We start from the raw sequence: 16049 nt of genomic DNA, 5'->3' as shown, positions 1-16049 counted from the left end.
GGTCAAATTTGATCATATGGTACAAAATTTTGATTCAACACAAATAGGAATTTTAATAAAATTTTTATTAAATTACTGAAATTTAATAAGTTTTTTAGATTTGATAAAAATTTTGATTCAACACAAATTGCAATTTGTGCAAAAAGAAAACGTAAACTAAAACATGAAATGTGCAGGAAATGGAAACAAGCAACATAAAAATTAAAAAATCAAAATTAGTATTAGTGCAGAGTGTCTTCAAAACAAAAAAGAAGAAGAAGGTATCGAAACATGTTTGCTAAAACGAATAACAAACTATGTTTTAGGGCCCAACATAACCATTAAATTTAGTTACAAAAAGTATAGTGTTATATAAGATTTTTTTTACTGCTAGGGAAAGCGGTCCTCCCTAATACGGGTGCATGTGTCAAGCGTGAGATTCTTGCAGCTAAAGCGGTGCATATTAATGGCGACGTCCTACATGCATACACAGTTCCTGCATATTTATCAAATCTGAACGAGCAGTTAAAACCATTGCATGCGGCAGCGCCTAAAATAGTGCAACAGTTTCAGTAACACACACGCTCCCCCTCCACACACTCCCTCTCTAGTTATGGGCACATGCAACGACCGCAATTGCGCACATTAATATGCCGTTATTCGTGCATAAGACCGCTTTGCATTCGACAGATATTTCACTGGTGTGACATAAATCCCGCTACAAGGGGAAGCTCGACTGTATTCAACGCCTGCGTCCGCACCAGCTCCGCATCCGCTTACTCACCTGGCTCCTGTATGTTCCCCAGTGGACTCTCTGGCAGCAGTATACCCTTCTGCACAAGCTCCTCACGATTGGCACGTACCGATATTTTGCGTTCAAGTGCTGCGGAGCAAACGAGAAATCGGGTAGTGGATCAAGCAAGTTGTTGTTGTTAGCGATAAAATGAAATAAAACCAAATAAAGTAAAAGCGAAAACAAAAAACGGAAAACGGAAATGAAATAAAAGTAAAGCAGAAACAAAAAGCAAAAGAAAAAAGAAAACGTAAAGAGTAATGGTGAGCTTGAGCTTGAGCGTAAGCGTCTTCAATGCTTTTGAAAACAAACAAAAAAAAATAGTTTTCCCCTTTGCCAATTGGTGGTGTTAGTGTTGGTGTAAGAAATAGTGTGCGGATTAGTGTGTGAATTAGTTGGTGTGCTAGTGGCTTAAATTAGCTTTGCGTTAAGTAAGACGCAAGTACACACACGCATACATACTAGGACTAAGAAGAGGTGGTTTATTGGTACTTACACTTGGAAGCTGCTTCGAATTTTTCGCTCTTCTTTTTCCGCCGCCACTTCCACGGCTTGAAGAATCGCCCCAAAGCACTCAACTTGCTTTTGCGCTCGAGCGGGGGTGTGCGTGTGCCGGAGCCGAGACTGTTTGTACGCAGGGCAGCACCATTTTGCTTTTTGGCTGAAAGTAAAAAGGAAGCGAAAGAATGCTTATTAAAAATCGCTGGTAAATTTGTACGGGATATTCTCCAAACTTAATTGTAAGGGGAGTATTAAAGGGAGAGTACAGCTCTCACAACACAAAACATGTTCCTTACTGAGATTGATAACAGTAAATCGCTTCTAAATGTATTTTGGAATGATTTTAGTCTTTAAATTGCTTCAAAAGTAACCACTTTACAAAAACAACAATTGTGCATCAGTATTTTACGCTTACAATTAATACTAAAGCAACAACAAACGAATGTAATAACTCATGAAGAGAACAAACAAAAAGGAGTGAGACAACAATTGGCGATTTAATTGCACGAGCAGCCGCCGCCAGTTATATAAATTGTGACAGCAACAGACAGTTAGCTTCCGGCTTAACTCAAGCAGGCGAGCAGACAACTCACTTCGGTCTACCGATCATAGCACGATGACAATGCAAGCATAGATACATGACAAGGCGACAATTGCACAAGAGTGGATTGATTGTGATTAAATGCAATGTTGCGTTAAGTCAATGAGGAAATCGGTAAAAGGAAGTATTTGGCATAAAAAATCCCGTTTAAGAGTGTGACATGTCGAAAATCTCGTAGAAAAATATTTTTTTACTTAATAAGGCTTAGAGGGCAGGCATTTGTCCAAACAAAGTAACAGGATTGTCGTAGTGGTGCCCATTCAAAAGAAGAAAATTGTTGCCTACATTTAGGATCTATCCAAAAAATTTCAAATCTGCGTCCGAAACGAGTTTCTAGACTTTTTAAATAATTTTTTATTCTTGTTTGTGCTCCTCTTACAACAAGAGTTTGAAAGGATGTTTTATAAAATTTTTGTGCAAAACAAACAAAAAAATGTTGCCTACATTCCGGGTCTATCCTAAAAAATTGAAATCTGCGTCCGAAACGAGTTTCTAAGAATTTTGTGTGATATTTTTGTTTGTCACTCTTTACGACCATAAAAAAATTGTTGCCTACATTTAGGGCCTATCCTAAAAATCTGAAATCTGCGCCCGAAAATAGTTTCTAAGAATTTTTTGTAATATTCTTGTTTGTACCACCTTTACTACAAACAAAAAAAAACTGTTGCCTACATTTAGGGTATATTCGAAAACTCTAAAATCTGTCTTCCGAAACGAGTTTCTAGGATTTTTTTGTGATTTTATTGTTTATGTCACTCTTTACAACCATAAAAAAAATTGTTGCCTACATTTAGGGTATATTCTAAAACTCTAAAATCTGTGTCCGAAACGAGTTTCTCAGAATTTGTTGCCTACATTTAGGGTCTATCCTAAAAATTTGAAATTTGCGTCCGAAACGAAATATATAACATTTTTGCTCGTAAATTTGCTCAGAATGGATTCTACAACGTTTCAAAGGTCGTTTAGTTACATACGAATATCCCTACACATACATATATCCCTCGTAATGTACGCCCAAAAATCGAAATAACTGTTCATGTGAGTAAATGTTTGTTTGCTTGTCGTATCCTTTACACATTTACAGGCGTCCTTTAAAGTCACAATTATCGATTTTCGATTAAACTTTCAAATGCAAAAGAGCTGCAGATGATCAAGATAAAGAGGAGGAGAGAGGATAGCAGCACACCTATTTGATAAAAAGGCCCAAAGCCAATCTAATTATAAACTGACAAAATTATCCAAAACGAAAGCAAGTCACGGTCGAATGAAGTCGATAGAATTTAGAAGCACGATTGATTTTGACATCATTTATAGAAGTCGATAGAATTTTAAGGAATTTTGTAGGAGATTATACGGCGAGGGGCAGAGCCATGAGTATATACAAGGTGCGTTCCAAAGTAAACAAGACTTTGAAAAAAAAACAGAACAAATGGTTTTTTCGGCAAAATCAATTTATTTTATTCAAAATAGTCTCCTTCTGCTTCAATACAGCTTTTCGCACGGTCCAAAAGCATGTGGAACGAGTATTTTAGCTCGTTAGCCGGTATGGCCGCCAGTATGCCGGTGCAAGCCTTTTGAATGGCCTCTACGTCTGCATAACGCTTTCCTTTCATGGGCAAATGCATTTTTCCGAAAAGGAAGAAGTCGCACCGAGCCATATCAGGTGAATACGGGGAGTGGTTAATGGTTAAAATCTGATTTTTGGTCGAATAATCGTCCTTCGAATGTTAGATTCTGAGCAATTTTTGGTCGTCAGTCAATTTGTAAGGAACAAACCGTACACACAACTTTCGTAAGCCCAAATGTTCGGTCAAAATAAATCGATGTTTTGGAGATGTTCAATTCCATTTCCATGAATTTCAATGATGATTTCGGCTGATTTTTGATGAAGTCACGCACAGTTTCGATGGAATTTGGAACTTGAATCTCCTCTCAATCTCAAATTCTTTTCGCCTAACGGTTTTTAGTGTGGTGAGTTTGATTGTGCTTCTTTTGAGCATGTGAATTCGCGGACGCTTCGCTGACACGCTGACACTGCCATTTACGGTCGCTCCACTTGTATCAGAGTCAGAAACCGCTCGGGAGCCCACCAACAGCCAACGGAGAGTAGGCAGTCAAACAAGCTGCAAATCGCTTGTGACCAAAGCGCACTCATTCACACACACACACACACACGTTGATTGACCGCAGTTTTGTACGATTATCTGGCCCGTGATGCCTGCACTTGTACGGCGTGCAACAGTTGCTGCTACACGCCACAACAACAAGAGGAAGCAACGAGCGAACGAACAAAACGTGTGCAACGGTAGCCAAGTAGCCGCGGCGATTACATTGCCGCTATTTGCGGCTCAAACTGGTCAACATCACGTTTTCGTGTTACACAAAATTACCTCATTGCCTCCGTTTCCAGCTCACGTCCAGCTCGTCTATTCCACTTTTAGTTTTATTTTGCACAGTTGCATGTCTGTTTTTGCTTCTTTGTCGCTTTTGTTGTGCTTGCATTTTTCTGCTGCACTTCGCTGTTGCACTTCCTGCAATGCCATTTGTGAGCGACTTGCTGCATGCTGTTGTTGCACGCGCCTTGAGACAGTGGCAAGCGGCTACCAAGCGGCAGTCAAGCCGGTTGCTTGCGGTTCACCAGTGAACGAGTTAAATTGCTTATGCCATGCAACAACAACAAAACGTCGATCGCTAAGAACGTGCCAATATGTGATGGGGATTAATTTTTTTTTTATTTTTTTTTATTATTTTTTTTACTTTTTTATTTTTTTCTACTTTTTACTTCTTTCAAAATTTTTTAGAATTTTATTGAGAAAAAGTGTTTCAAATTTAGCTGTTTTTATTTAGTTTTCATTGTCTGAGATAAAAGCAAAGCGTTAACGGTGTGAAAAGTTTATTTCTGCCATAAGAAAAATAACCTTCAAAACATTACCTCGAATTCCCTGCTTTTTATGCCGCTCTCTTGGCTGTAAAGCAACAAGACACGTGCTTGCAACTGGGTCAGATGAGGGACAAACACCAAGCGAGCTCAAAGCGCTAAACTACCACCTGATCAAATTTGACCCGGACTGACCCCTTTTTAAACGAAAACGATAAGACATTTGTTCCTAAATTGGTAGAATATTCTTTAAGTTCGTGTGAAGTTTGAAATCCACATGCCAATTGATATCTGTTTGGCAGCTGTTTGTTTACGAAGGGGGCACAGTTTGTCGGGCGATTCTTACTATGGATAAAAATTGGCTCGTTAATTTTCTTTCCAATAAAATCATTCTACAGAATCGTTAAAAAAGTTACAGAAGTGTTTTCAAGTTTTATTTTATACGAACACAAGTATTTGAGAGTAACTAGGCATTTAGGGAAGGTTATGAAGTCATCGAAAACTTGCCTCATGCTAGCCGTCCATCCACCTCTCCGTTAATGACGTTAATAACAAAAGAGTTTCGGTTACTATTTTGGTTAATGTTTTGGGTATGAAGAGTGTCAATGCTAGACTCGCAGCAGAGGTCAAGGGCTTGATCAGATCAGCAGCATATTAACAATATTTACATATTTTTCTTCCAAAAAAGCAAAGGAAATGCAAATGTAATCGATTATTTCTTTCCAAATAGAAAAGAGGTTAAGTTGGATAAAGTTTACGAAGTTTGCTCAAATAATGAACTATAAAAGAGTTGTGTATATGTATATGTATGACATACCGTAAGTATTTGTCCATACATACACAATCACAGGTAGCATTGCACATTTTCAAACTTAAGCCAAATTGAAAAACGCCAGTTAAGTCCTTTTCAGTCGAAGCAGTTTACATTCCTTGATATATAAATACATATATATGTATGTATATATACAAGCACATACATATGTATATTAAAAAGCGTGATATACCATATAGTATGTGGTAAAGATAAGAGTATGACGCAACTAATCGGATTACTGTGAAATTTTTATCGCTTTTACATGCAGCTTTACATGTGTAAGTACTCGAGTGCATACGCACACACACACACACACACGCACACACCTGCACTTGTGGCTTTCGTTTCATTTCATTCGCTTCGATGCGTCTACGATTCCATCCAATTACGCGCCAAAATTCGCCTGGCACACACAAATCCGCTGTCAGAACAAAGAAATAATTTCATTAAACACACTAATTCCTTTGACGAATTCGCGCCTGGCGATTGGCTGCTGGCCTTCGTGCGCGAGCAGACGAGATTTCGCTTTGTCAAATTAGTTGTTTTCACTTTCGGCAGCGACAATGACAAAAGCTAATTGTCTTTGGCACTTTTGCAATTAAATAAAAGAGAGTAAGCGCGGCGAAGGCGCTTGTTTTCTTGCTATCGAGGCTTGCTTGTTCACAAAAGAAACCAAACTTGCTAAAATTCATTTCACCGAGATTGAATTCACGTTTACTATTATTCATAACTTTTCCTCTCTACTTACATGGGATTAACTAGAGTTCAGGATTCTGTTATTGTCTAATTGATTTGAATAGATCTCTAGATTGTAGCTACAGGCAAGATCGTGCCTGATCGTTAGTCAACTCGTCCACAGGACAGCTAGTAACCTTGTGTGTAGATTGTGCTCCTGTTATTTTGTTTTATAAAGCTTCTCCTCTGATCACTTCTAAAGAGTGATCCAAGTAGATTTACTCTTTTCAATAGCCTTTCTCATTTTACGTCGAGATCTTGAATTGAAAGCCTACAAAATACAGCTTCTGCAACAGAGCTTGTGCCTGAAGCGATTCAAGAGCTCCCATTTCAACCAGAAAAAAACAACGGTTTGGTGTTGTTTGTGGGCCGATGGACTCATCTGTCCATATCTCTTCAAAAATTATGCCAGTGATAACGTAACAGTCAATGGCGGCCGTTATCGCGCCATGATAACCGACTATTTGATACCTGAAATTGAAACTCGTGATCACGGCGATATTTGGTTTCAACAAGATGGCGCCACTTCCCACACATCGCATCAATCAATGGATTTATTGAGAGAACACATCGATGAGCAGATAATTTCACGTTTTGTGTGGCCGATTGGCCAACAAGATCTTTTATATCACACCGTTAGAATTATTCTGTGGGAATATCAGCGTCTTAAGTATATGCGGACAATCCTTCTTCGAGTCCGGCCTTGGAACAAAACATCACACGTGTCATTCGCCAATTATTATTTCGACTGATGCTCCAACGAGTCATCGAAAATTGGACTCAACGCATGAACCATCTGAGACGTAGCCGCGGACAACATTTGAAAAAGATAACATTCAAGAAACAAATGCCAAAGAATGTTAGTTCGAATGATAATAAACATTTGTCATTAAATTTGGAGTTTCTGTGTTATTTTTTTTTTTTAATAGAGAACCTCGAAATGGATGACCGTTTATATATAATTCTATCTTGGAAGTATTTAATGATAATTGATGCAAAAAAATAAAATAAAATTTCGTTTTGATTAGACCTTTTTGTCCGTTAATCACACTGATGAAATCGAAATCCTTCAGTTGCTATATCATATGTATTTTGGTGATGTTGACTGATACTTATTCAAATCATCACTCAAACATTTCATTTCTGATTCTAAATTTAATTCTAACTAAAACCCTTTTTAACAATTACGTCCGAAAAGTCATCCACATAAAACTTATAATTTCCGTTATTTGGGCTATTAAAACCGTATTTCCAAATATAATTAGAACACTTGTCATGTAAAATGAATAATTTAAGCTCTACCGAATTTAATTCCGGCCCATTCCATGGCGTATCTTCATACTCACACTCTTCGCCTCAGCAGAAAGCGAACATTTATGTTTCCGAGTGAAATTTGTGCGAAATAAATGTGTCAGTTGGAATTTATCTTCCACTGACACACACTCACTTACGGCGAAAGGACCATTTTTGCCGGGATCACAGAGCGAAGCCTGGGCTGGGTGGGTATTGTTATCATTTTTAATGTGCAACATTGCCATTTGCAACAGCAGCGGTGTCACAGGCAGCGGGGGCAATCGAGGACGATGGAAAGCAGATTTGTGTGTTGTAGTGATGGATATTAGGGCGGTTGGAAATCTTTGCAGCTTGTTCTTTAGACCTTAACGAATCACCTAACAAAGTGTATTATTATGAAGCCCTCAAAAAGTAGCGCTTGCTGGTTAAGTTTTTGGGTGCACGCAAGCTGTGACCGAAGCATGGTCATGGCAGAAACCAGAGAGCATTTTTTAGTAGAATACCCAGCCTAACGCGGGTAGGTGCTCTTGCCTGTACGAGCATATGCAATCAGCAACAGCATCAACCAACAGTTGTCAAGCAGACATGAAGTGTGCACATTTGCCGTCATATCGCCATTCGCCGTCGTCGTCGTTGTCGTTGTCGTTGTCGCTGTCCTCATTGTTGCTTGTTACCGCCGCCAGCTGCCGCCTGCCGCCTGGCCAATTGGCGACGAGCACGAGCTCGAGTGCGAGTACGAGTGCCATAACAACGCGCTTACGGCTCACTGAAGCGGTCAATGACTGGCTGCTGCCGCATTGTTGTTTTTGTAAATGATGATGTGCTATATGACACAATAATGCACAATCGCAGCTCTGACGGGTTGACACACTTGTTGTTTATTCCACCGTTGCTGTTGATGTTGTTATTGTTGTTGATGTTGCTGCTGCTGCTGCTGCCGCTGACACTGTCATCTGTCATTGTGGCGCATAATGCGGCAAATTTCACATTTACATTTGCATTACAATTATCTTGTTGTTGTTGCTGGAAGATAACCAAATCTGCGATCTGGAAAGCTCTTATGCACCCCACGCGCCGTCTTCCGGGGTGGCGACGCCGGGAAATGCGGTGGGCAGCAGAGGCAACTAGTTGGCACATTGCAGAGTATGCAACAACAACAAAACACAATGCAGTTACATCCGATAGCAGTCTAGTGTCGCTTACAAGGGGTCGCTTCTTCCATGCTGTGTGGGGGTTGTAGGTGGCCGCAAGTGGTCTGGCGGAGTGGGGCGGAGGGATGACCAAATCTATTGTGTGCGCTGGCCGCCGTTGATTGAACTACTTAAATGCAGACGTTGGTTGGGTGTCTACTAAGTGCAAAAGTGTCTTGCTAAGTGCAATCTCAGGCAGTCTGGGACGTGTAGAAGTGAAGTAGGGCGTTTGAGGCTGATATAAGCCCTTCTTCACTCTCCATTATGGCGAGGGAGTGTAAGCGGACCAACGAGTAGGCAACTCTTTCCAAAATTTTTTGAGTTTTGAAGCATGATTTCTTTTGATCGAATATTTAACAAAGTAAGCATACAAAAATTCTTTCTATGCCTTTGCAATAGACCCTGGTTTAATAATTTTTAGTCAGTAGTAAATTGCACTTTACTACAGAACAATCAATAGGTCACGTTTTAAGGCCCGCGTGGGAGATTTTTTCAAATGAATGAAGACAATACAATTAAAAATATTCACTGCCCGGCGGGAGCGTAGACAAGGTGCTCTATTTTTCATTTAATTATTGTTGTTGTAATCAACACAAAGCCATAACTACTTTTTTAAAAACACGAAGATGCAAAATAAAAGTAAAACAAAGATTCGTTTTCTACATCACTAACTTTTTCGATAAACGCAAAATGTTCTCATGAAAAATGAAGTTCCCTGAAAATTTCACACGACTGTATTGCGACCTTTATTATCATAACGAACGTTTATTGAAGGCTTTAAGCTCAAAACAACACAGTTAATGAGTCAATTAAGGAAGGCAAAAAATGAGTAATAAAAAAGTGCTCTTTAATCCCACACCGCTTCGTAATATCGGTTTGTGAAGAAACGTTTGCCATTTGCCGCCTTAATAATTAAATTCGTTATCTATACACTTTGAGGTAGGCAGAGAGGAAATTGACAGTGACGGTGAGTGGGGTACGTACATACATATACAAATGTAAGTTTATGAATGGCCGCGTAATGAAGAAACAGTTTGTAGTACATGTAAGTATTAAATATTTTGCGTGTAAAAAGAAAGCGCTTTCAAATGCTTTTCCACAATTTTCGTCTTTTTTTCTAATGTCAACTTCTGGCTAGGCGCAAAATACCATTTATTCACTTTAGAAAGGCATTTTGTGTTTTGAAGTTAGTTTTCTTACGAACGTGATGCTCATAACTACAAGTTTCAGACTCCCTAAGCTACATATGATCATTTTATCTCAAATAGATTCAAGCTTAAGAGTTATTATGGCGAAACTCTATTTCGTTACCTAAAATTCAGAACAACGTATCATCAAACAAATAGAAATTAAGATTTTAATTGCTTACGATTCAATACATTATGTAGATTAAACTTTTCAGCTTCCGCTGTCAGATAGAACCAATATATAACCACTACATAAGTAATATATAGCTAATATATTACCCAAAACATAACCACTTTATCATCAAAACTCTAATTTTGTTCCAATATGAGTGGTTGCTATTATATATAGATATATATGTCAGATATAACCAATATATAACCACTACATAAGTAATATATAGCTAATATATAACCAATACATAACCACTTTATAACCAAAACTCTAATTTTCTTTCAATATGAGTGGTTGCTATTATATCGCTTTTCCTTCGCCTGTAAATTTGTAAAAATCATGTTACGTCATTTTGCACTTTAGATGACGATTTGTGGATCAAAATGATTGAACAAAGCTTAGGATTCAATGACAAAAAGAAAATTTTAATGAAAGATATTTTTCGTTGTGAAGGCTACACTTTACTATATTTAATTCAGACCGAACATATCCGGTTAAAGAAATCAAAAAAGTGTTCGGCCTACTTTGAGCAAGAGTTAGAAGTTACTTTTCTTGTGAACTCAGCGTTCCAAAGACTTTGTTCTTTCTTCTCGGGAACGCAGTTGCACTTTAGCATAAAACCGTTAAATAACTGTTCAAATATTTTCAGGTTGTAACCTTCCAATAATAAATTTTCGCTGACAAATTATTTCAAATCGTATAAAAATCTGTGAACTTCATACTTAAGAGACAAGAGCAACGCTTGTGCCCACAATAACTTATATTTAAAGCGAAATAAAATTATTTAAATAAACTTAACGTAAATATGTCCGCTGAATCAAGCTTTACACACATATTTATGCGAAAAGCAGATAAATATTAAATCAAGCTTAGCTGCGGTTATGGTGTGACATTCGCTGATGAAAGCTTTAGCGTGTTCATTGACGCCGAAAGTTTCACCAAAGCAAGTCCCATTCAAAGCAAAAAGTGTCATTATTGTAATATAAATAAAAGTGAACAATATGGAGTCAATGTGATATCAGATTTCATAATATTTTTGCATATTACCAGCACTCATTTACTACATATGTATATATATATGTATATAATTGTATATCTGTCTGAACCGTGCGCACTGTTATAGGAATTATTAGCGAATAAAATCTGAGATTTGAAACCGCAAACACCTCAAAGTAAGAGAAAGTTGGAGGTTATCTGAAAGAAATCGCATTACAATGATCATTTGATATGTCAAGCTTCATATTACTTTATTATAAGTGTATTAGAAACATCTATGACTTACAATATGCCATCGTCTTATGTAAAGCTTAACAAATTGAAATGAAAAAATCGGTTAAGCAGTAAGAAATTATAATTTCTCTATATATAATTTGTTAAAAATTTAGAGGGAAATACTTGGACCATTATAAATCAAAAATAGACGAAGCCTAAGTATATTGCTTCTTGGCGGACATGTCTCTGTTTAAAAACGAGTATCTTCAAAGCTATTTGAAGTTAGACATACTTTGAAAAAATATTATTTTAAGATGCAATAAGTAACCATTTTGGGAACAATTGGTTTTGAGAAGAGTAAAACAATCGCATTTAAAAGGAAAGTAGTAAACTTTCTGACATAAGAATTAAGGGAACCCTTTGGAACAGGAAGAGTTATGGACATATTCTGAACCAACTCAAAACCTCTAAATAAATTAGAATATACCTTCACAAGGTTGGATTTCAAGAGTTACTTCTCTGAGGGTGAGAATATCCTCTAGATGTGAGTGGAGGTTATATTTAGTGGGCAAAAACGATACTATATCAATCCATAGCGACGGTTCCAAAATGGACTGCGGAGTAGAGACGAAGGTATACTCCAAAGATCTTGCTATCTTACCGATCATACAATATGCCGACGTTAAAATCACATTGGCGACGCTCACAGCTTTAACCGACGTCCTATGCCCGGCGGAAACTCGTTTTTCCGATGTGCGCACCATAACCTCTACATTGGTTAGTCACAATCGTGAAAGAAAATCCCAATAAAGGATACCCACGCGGCTTAAGCACTAAGCCTGTCACATCACTCCAGCACCAACCCGGTACCAAGATGACCAATGTCAAGCAGTCACCATCTGAAGACAATTCAGAAGACAGAAAACCGCTACAACCAACATCTAACATCATTCGAACTATACAGTTTAATCCTGACAAGCCAGCTGTGGATCGCCTAAAACGAAGTGTAGGATTATGTGAATATCAGGGACGAGTGTATACTCCGAGGGTCTCTCTCTCAATCCGTCTACCAAACTCAGCTATCATAATCCAAACAGAAGTACTGGGCACAGAGAAGGCCTGTGGAGTTCTACTGGATAACTAGGGGAGAACACAGAAAGCTACCATATGCACAGATGGCCAGGCAGCAGCAGCCAGCCTTGTCGTCGCGAAAGTTTCATTCCGGCGTCGTCAGCAAATGTAAGCAGACTTAAAGCTCGTTGGCAGGTCAACTCTACTTGTCTATAGTTTGGACTACCAGTCACAGGAATACTTTCGGTAACGCTTAGGAGACTTTTTAGACAAATCCGAGAGAGGAGGCTCAATACACAATTGGAACAAATATGGTAGCTCAGAACAGATGGAAAACTAGGACAGGAGACTTACGAGATGGTTGATTATGATATTCTTTTTGATTTTCTTTCAATGTCACAAATATCAAAATGTTTCATTTCAAAACTAGTTTCTCTCTAAATCAGTCACATTATATTTTCTTCATGACAAAGTTTGTTGTTTAGAATCCACAAAAATATACATATTTATTCAGCGAACTGCTTTCGATTTTTAAGTGACATCGCGAAACACTCAGCATTCTATATGTAATTTCAAACGATTTTTAGGTCAAGAAAAAACCAGTTATTGCCAAGAATATTTAAATAAAACAAAACGAAAAACAGTTCAGTCCAATAATATCCGAACATAACAGCAAATTTTGAATATATTGGATGATACCCGAAACTAGAACTATGACTAATAGGAGTAATGATAGAATGAATTTACATTAAAACAAAAATAACGGTTAAGCACGAAAATAAAATGTTGACTGTTTACTGAAATGCAAAAAAAAAACTTCTTAAAACTTTTTTTTAATTTTCATATTTTTTTCACTGCACAGATAGGTTTTACTATCATTGTGCATTTCTGCGCGAGCATGCGACTATCTCGATTTTGGTGTACAAGCATTTTGTGTACAAATACACCAACAACAAAAACAATGTCACAGTTTCGCTCATTCAACTCAATGGACGCCAAATGCTCTCAGTGTCACGCGCAAGAGACGGACAGGTTTGTGGAACTCAGATAAAATAGCGAATCGCATGCGAGCAAACGATTGATGATAGCAAAGTAGCATGCGATTTTGTAATCAAGGCAGCGGCGAAACCGAGAGTCATGAATGGGAGAGCACATGGAGGACTTCTTTGAATGACGCTTGTTGTTACTCACACACTTTCGGGGGTGGAAATGCGAATGCTGATTGATAAAAGCAGAAAAGGGAAGAAAACATTCATTTGCCGGTAGATGACAATGCATAGCGAGAAGTGATAACTGATGACTGATAAACAAGAGATGAAAGAAAATATTATGCGTGTTCTTTGTGTGAAATTTTGCTGCTGAAAAAGTATTAAATATCCATGTTTATACATTTTCAATGCGAACAATGCGTTTGAGGAGTTCTATTTGGGGTACGAAATCGTATTCGATTTCTATTTCTGTATTAGAGGCCTTGGCTTCAATATCTGCGGTATTCGGTCAGTACCGCCAGTCTATCTGCCACGATTTCAATTAAATGCGATTAAAAGCAGTCTTTTCGCCGCTCTTCTACTTGAAAGCGCTGAAAATGTAATTGGCAGCCAGACAAAAACCGAGCATTTCCGAGAAAAGTGAAACGCGAGCAATTAATGTTATGTACAAACGTTTAGGTGTGTGCGTTTAATATGAGAGTTCAAGATGTTAATAACTGCAAGTCAGTTCAGCGGTCTTGCAACCTACTGCAAGCTATGGATTCAGAAAAAAATTAACGGTGAGGCATATACACACATATGAGATATATTAGTGCATAGATGCGAATCATTGTGAACTGCCGATGAAATGGGCCGCCTCGAGTTGAAAAAGACAGTTGTTAATTCTATGTTGCTCGCGTGTGGCCTGCAGGAAAACAGAACCGAAAATTTAAATGAAATATTTATTTCTAAATTTAGAGCTAATTCACCAATATAATGGCAGCTTTTATACTTAAAAAAAATTTTTCATTTTTTTGATTTCAGAAAATACAAATTTAATAGCATTCTTTAGTATTTATTTTCCTTATTAAATTAGAGCATTGTATAGTAACAAAGTAAAAATTAACGAAATATTCCAAAAGGCTTCAGTCGATTATATTCATACGATATGCCATCGAATAGGCGATTGTAAACATTTTTTTTTATTTCCTACTGGGTCTTTACAGTAATTTTTCTATACTATATATCGCCACAAATTAAGCGTTATCTAGCAATAAACACCATACATTGCTGGGAATGAGGCGCAAGCAAGCAAACCGCAAATTGAAAAGCAATTTTCAAATGATAAAAAAGATAATTACGAAGAAATGAGAAATCATTGGCAGGCAGTTGCGGTGACATGACAGAATTGTACAACTAAGTAAGGAAGTACGAACAAAAAAATATGTCGAATTGTGGAAAAAATTTTAAATTTTCTCATAGTTTATATTCAGTGAAAACAGTTTGAAGCTGTAGTCTAAATATACAGTATCCGAGAAACCAAGGATAATTTAAACAAAGTGGGGTACGACAAAATCGTAGAAAAATATACTAGAATCAAGCCCAAAATCCAAAAAGTGATCAAAAAATCACAAGAAAAATGGTGGCCCAGAGAGCGGACCAAGGAGCGGACGGCTGGCCAAGCGCAAAAATGGCTCGCGAAGAAACTAAAATATTTAGCGAGCTGAAGAAAGAGTTTCAGCCCGATTTATTCAGCAGAGCCTTCAGATCAATGTTGCTGAGCCAACATTCAGCTTAAAACCCGAAAGATGGTTATTCCAGCCACCAAGAGATGAAAACCCTTTCTCTCGAAAACTTGTATCTCCGACTCACAGATGTGGTCATCGTCCATGCCTCTGCACCATAACGGGGGATGTTGAGTGACTGGTAGAATTTGATCTTTGTTAGTCGAGAGACGCCTTTACTTCTCAGTTGTCTCAGTCCGAAGTAGCATCTACTGGAAAAAGTTATTCTGCGTTGGATTTCGAAGCTTCAAAGCTAAAACTGTCAACAGTGACGTGGAAGCCAAGTCGGGAATGCGGCGACTGTTTGTTTGATAACAGGAGATGTCTCGTCTTCTACTTGTCCACAACCAAACCCATACGGTTCGCTTCCTTATAGGAAGACTGGCTCGCTGTTCTACGCCAATAGAGAAGAAGAAGAAAAGATCAAAAAGTCTTTCATCTGCAAAAGGATGTTGAAGGTACGATTGGAATGTGGCAAAAAGTATTATCAAATGCTACCAGGTTTTTGGAAAAAGGTTATTTTAAGTGATAAGAACAAATTAGAATTAAAAAATATAACAGAACAATTTTGGCGAAAAATATATGAGATGCACCAAAGTGCAGCCAAAGCACCATAAAGTTCGGACGTGGCACTGTTTTAATGTGGGATTGCTTTAGCTACCTGGTAATGGTCGAGAATAACATGAAGGAAGAGTGCTACGTACAGATGCTGAGAAATGGACATTAGCAGGACATTCACCTCAAAGACTTGACTTAAGTCCTGTAATCATTTCAGTCTTTACATTCATAAGATATACAGTTTTGTGGGATACTGTATTTCATGATTACCTTTTAAAAACAATGCTCATTTTTATGCACACCCTAATGTAGA

General features: G+C 37.9%; 1 protein-coding gene across 13 annotated transcripts in view; it reads right to left on the bottom strand.

The window, feature by feature from the left end:
* The window catches only part of LOC126763680 (phosphatase and actin regulator 2), a 228264-nt gene that overhangs the window by 157569 nt on the left and 54646 nt on the right, over positions 1 to 16049 (bottom strand). For 12 of the 13 annotated variants that reach the window (XM_050481402.1, XM_050481400.1, XM_050481405.1 and 9 more), the window contains 2 exons: positions 1269 to 1433; positions 764 to 862 (listed from right to left, as the gene is read on the bottom strand). In XM_050481402.1, the coding sequence (XP_050337359.1) occupies positions 764 to 862; positions 1269 to 1433 (264 nt within the window). The remainder of the gene's footprint in view (positions 1 to 763; positions 863 to 1268; positions 1434 to 16049) is intronic. The other variant, XM_050481410.1, reaches the window with a different exon arrangement.

This window comes from Bactrocera neohumeralis, chromosome 6 (assembly GCF_024586455.1).
Source record: "Bactrocera neohumeralis isolate Rockhampton chromosome 6, APGP_CSIRO_Bneo_wtdbg2-racon-allhic-juicebox.fasta_v2, whole genome shotgun sequence".
NCBI lineage: Eukaryota > Metazoa > Arthropoda > Insecta > Diptera > Tephritidae > Bactrocera > Bactrocera neohumeralis.
This window is presented reverse-complemented; position numbering and strand designations above follow the sequence as displayed.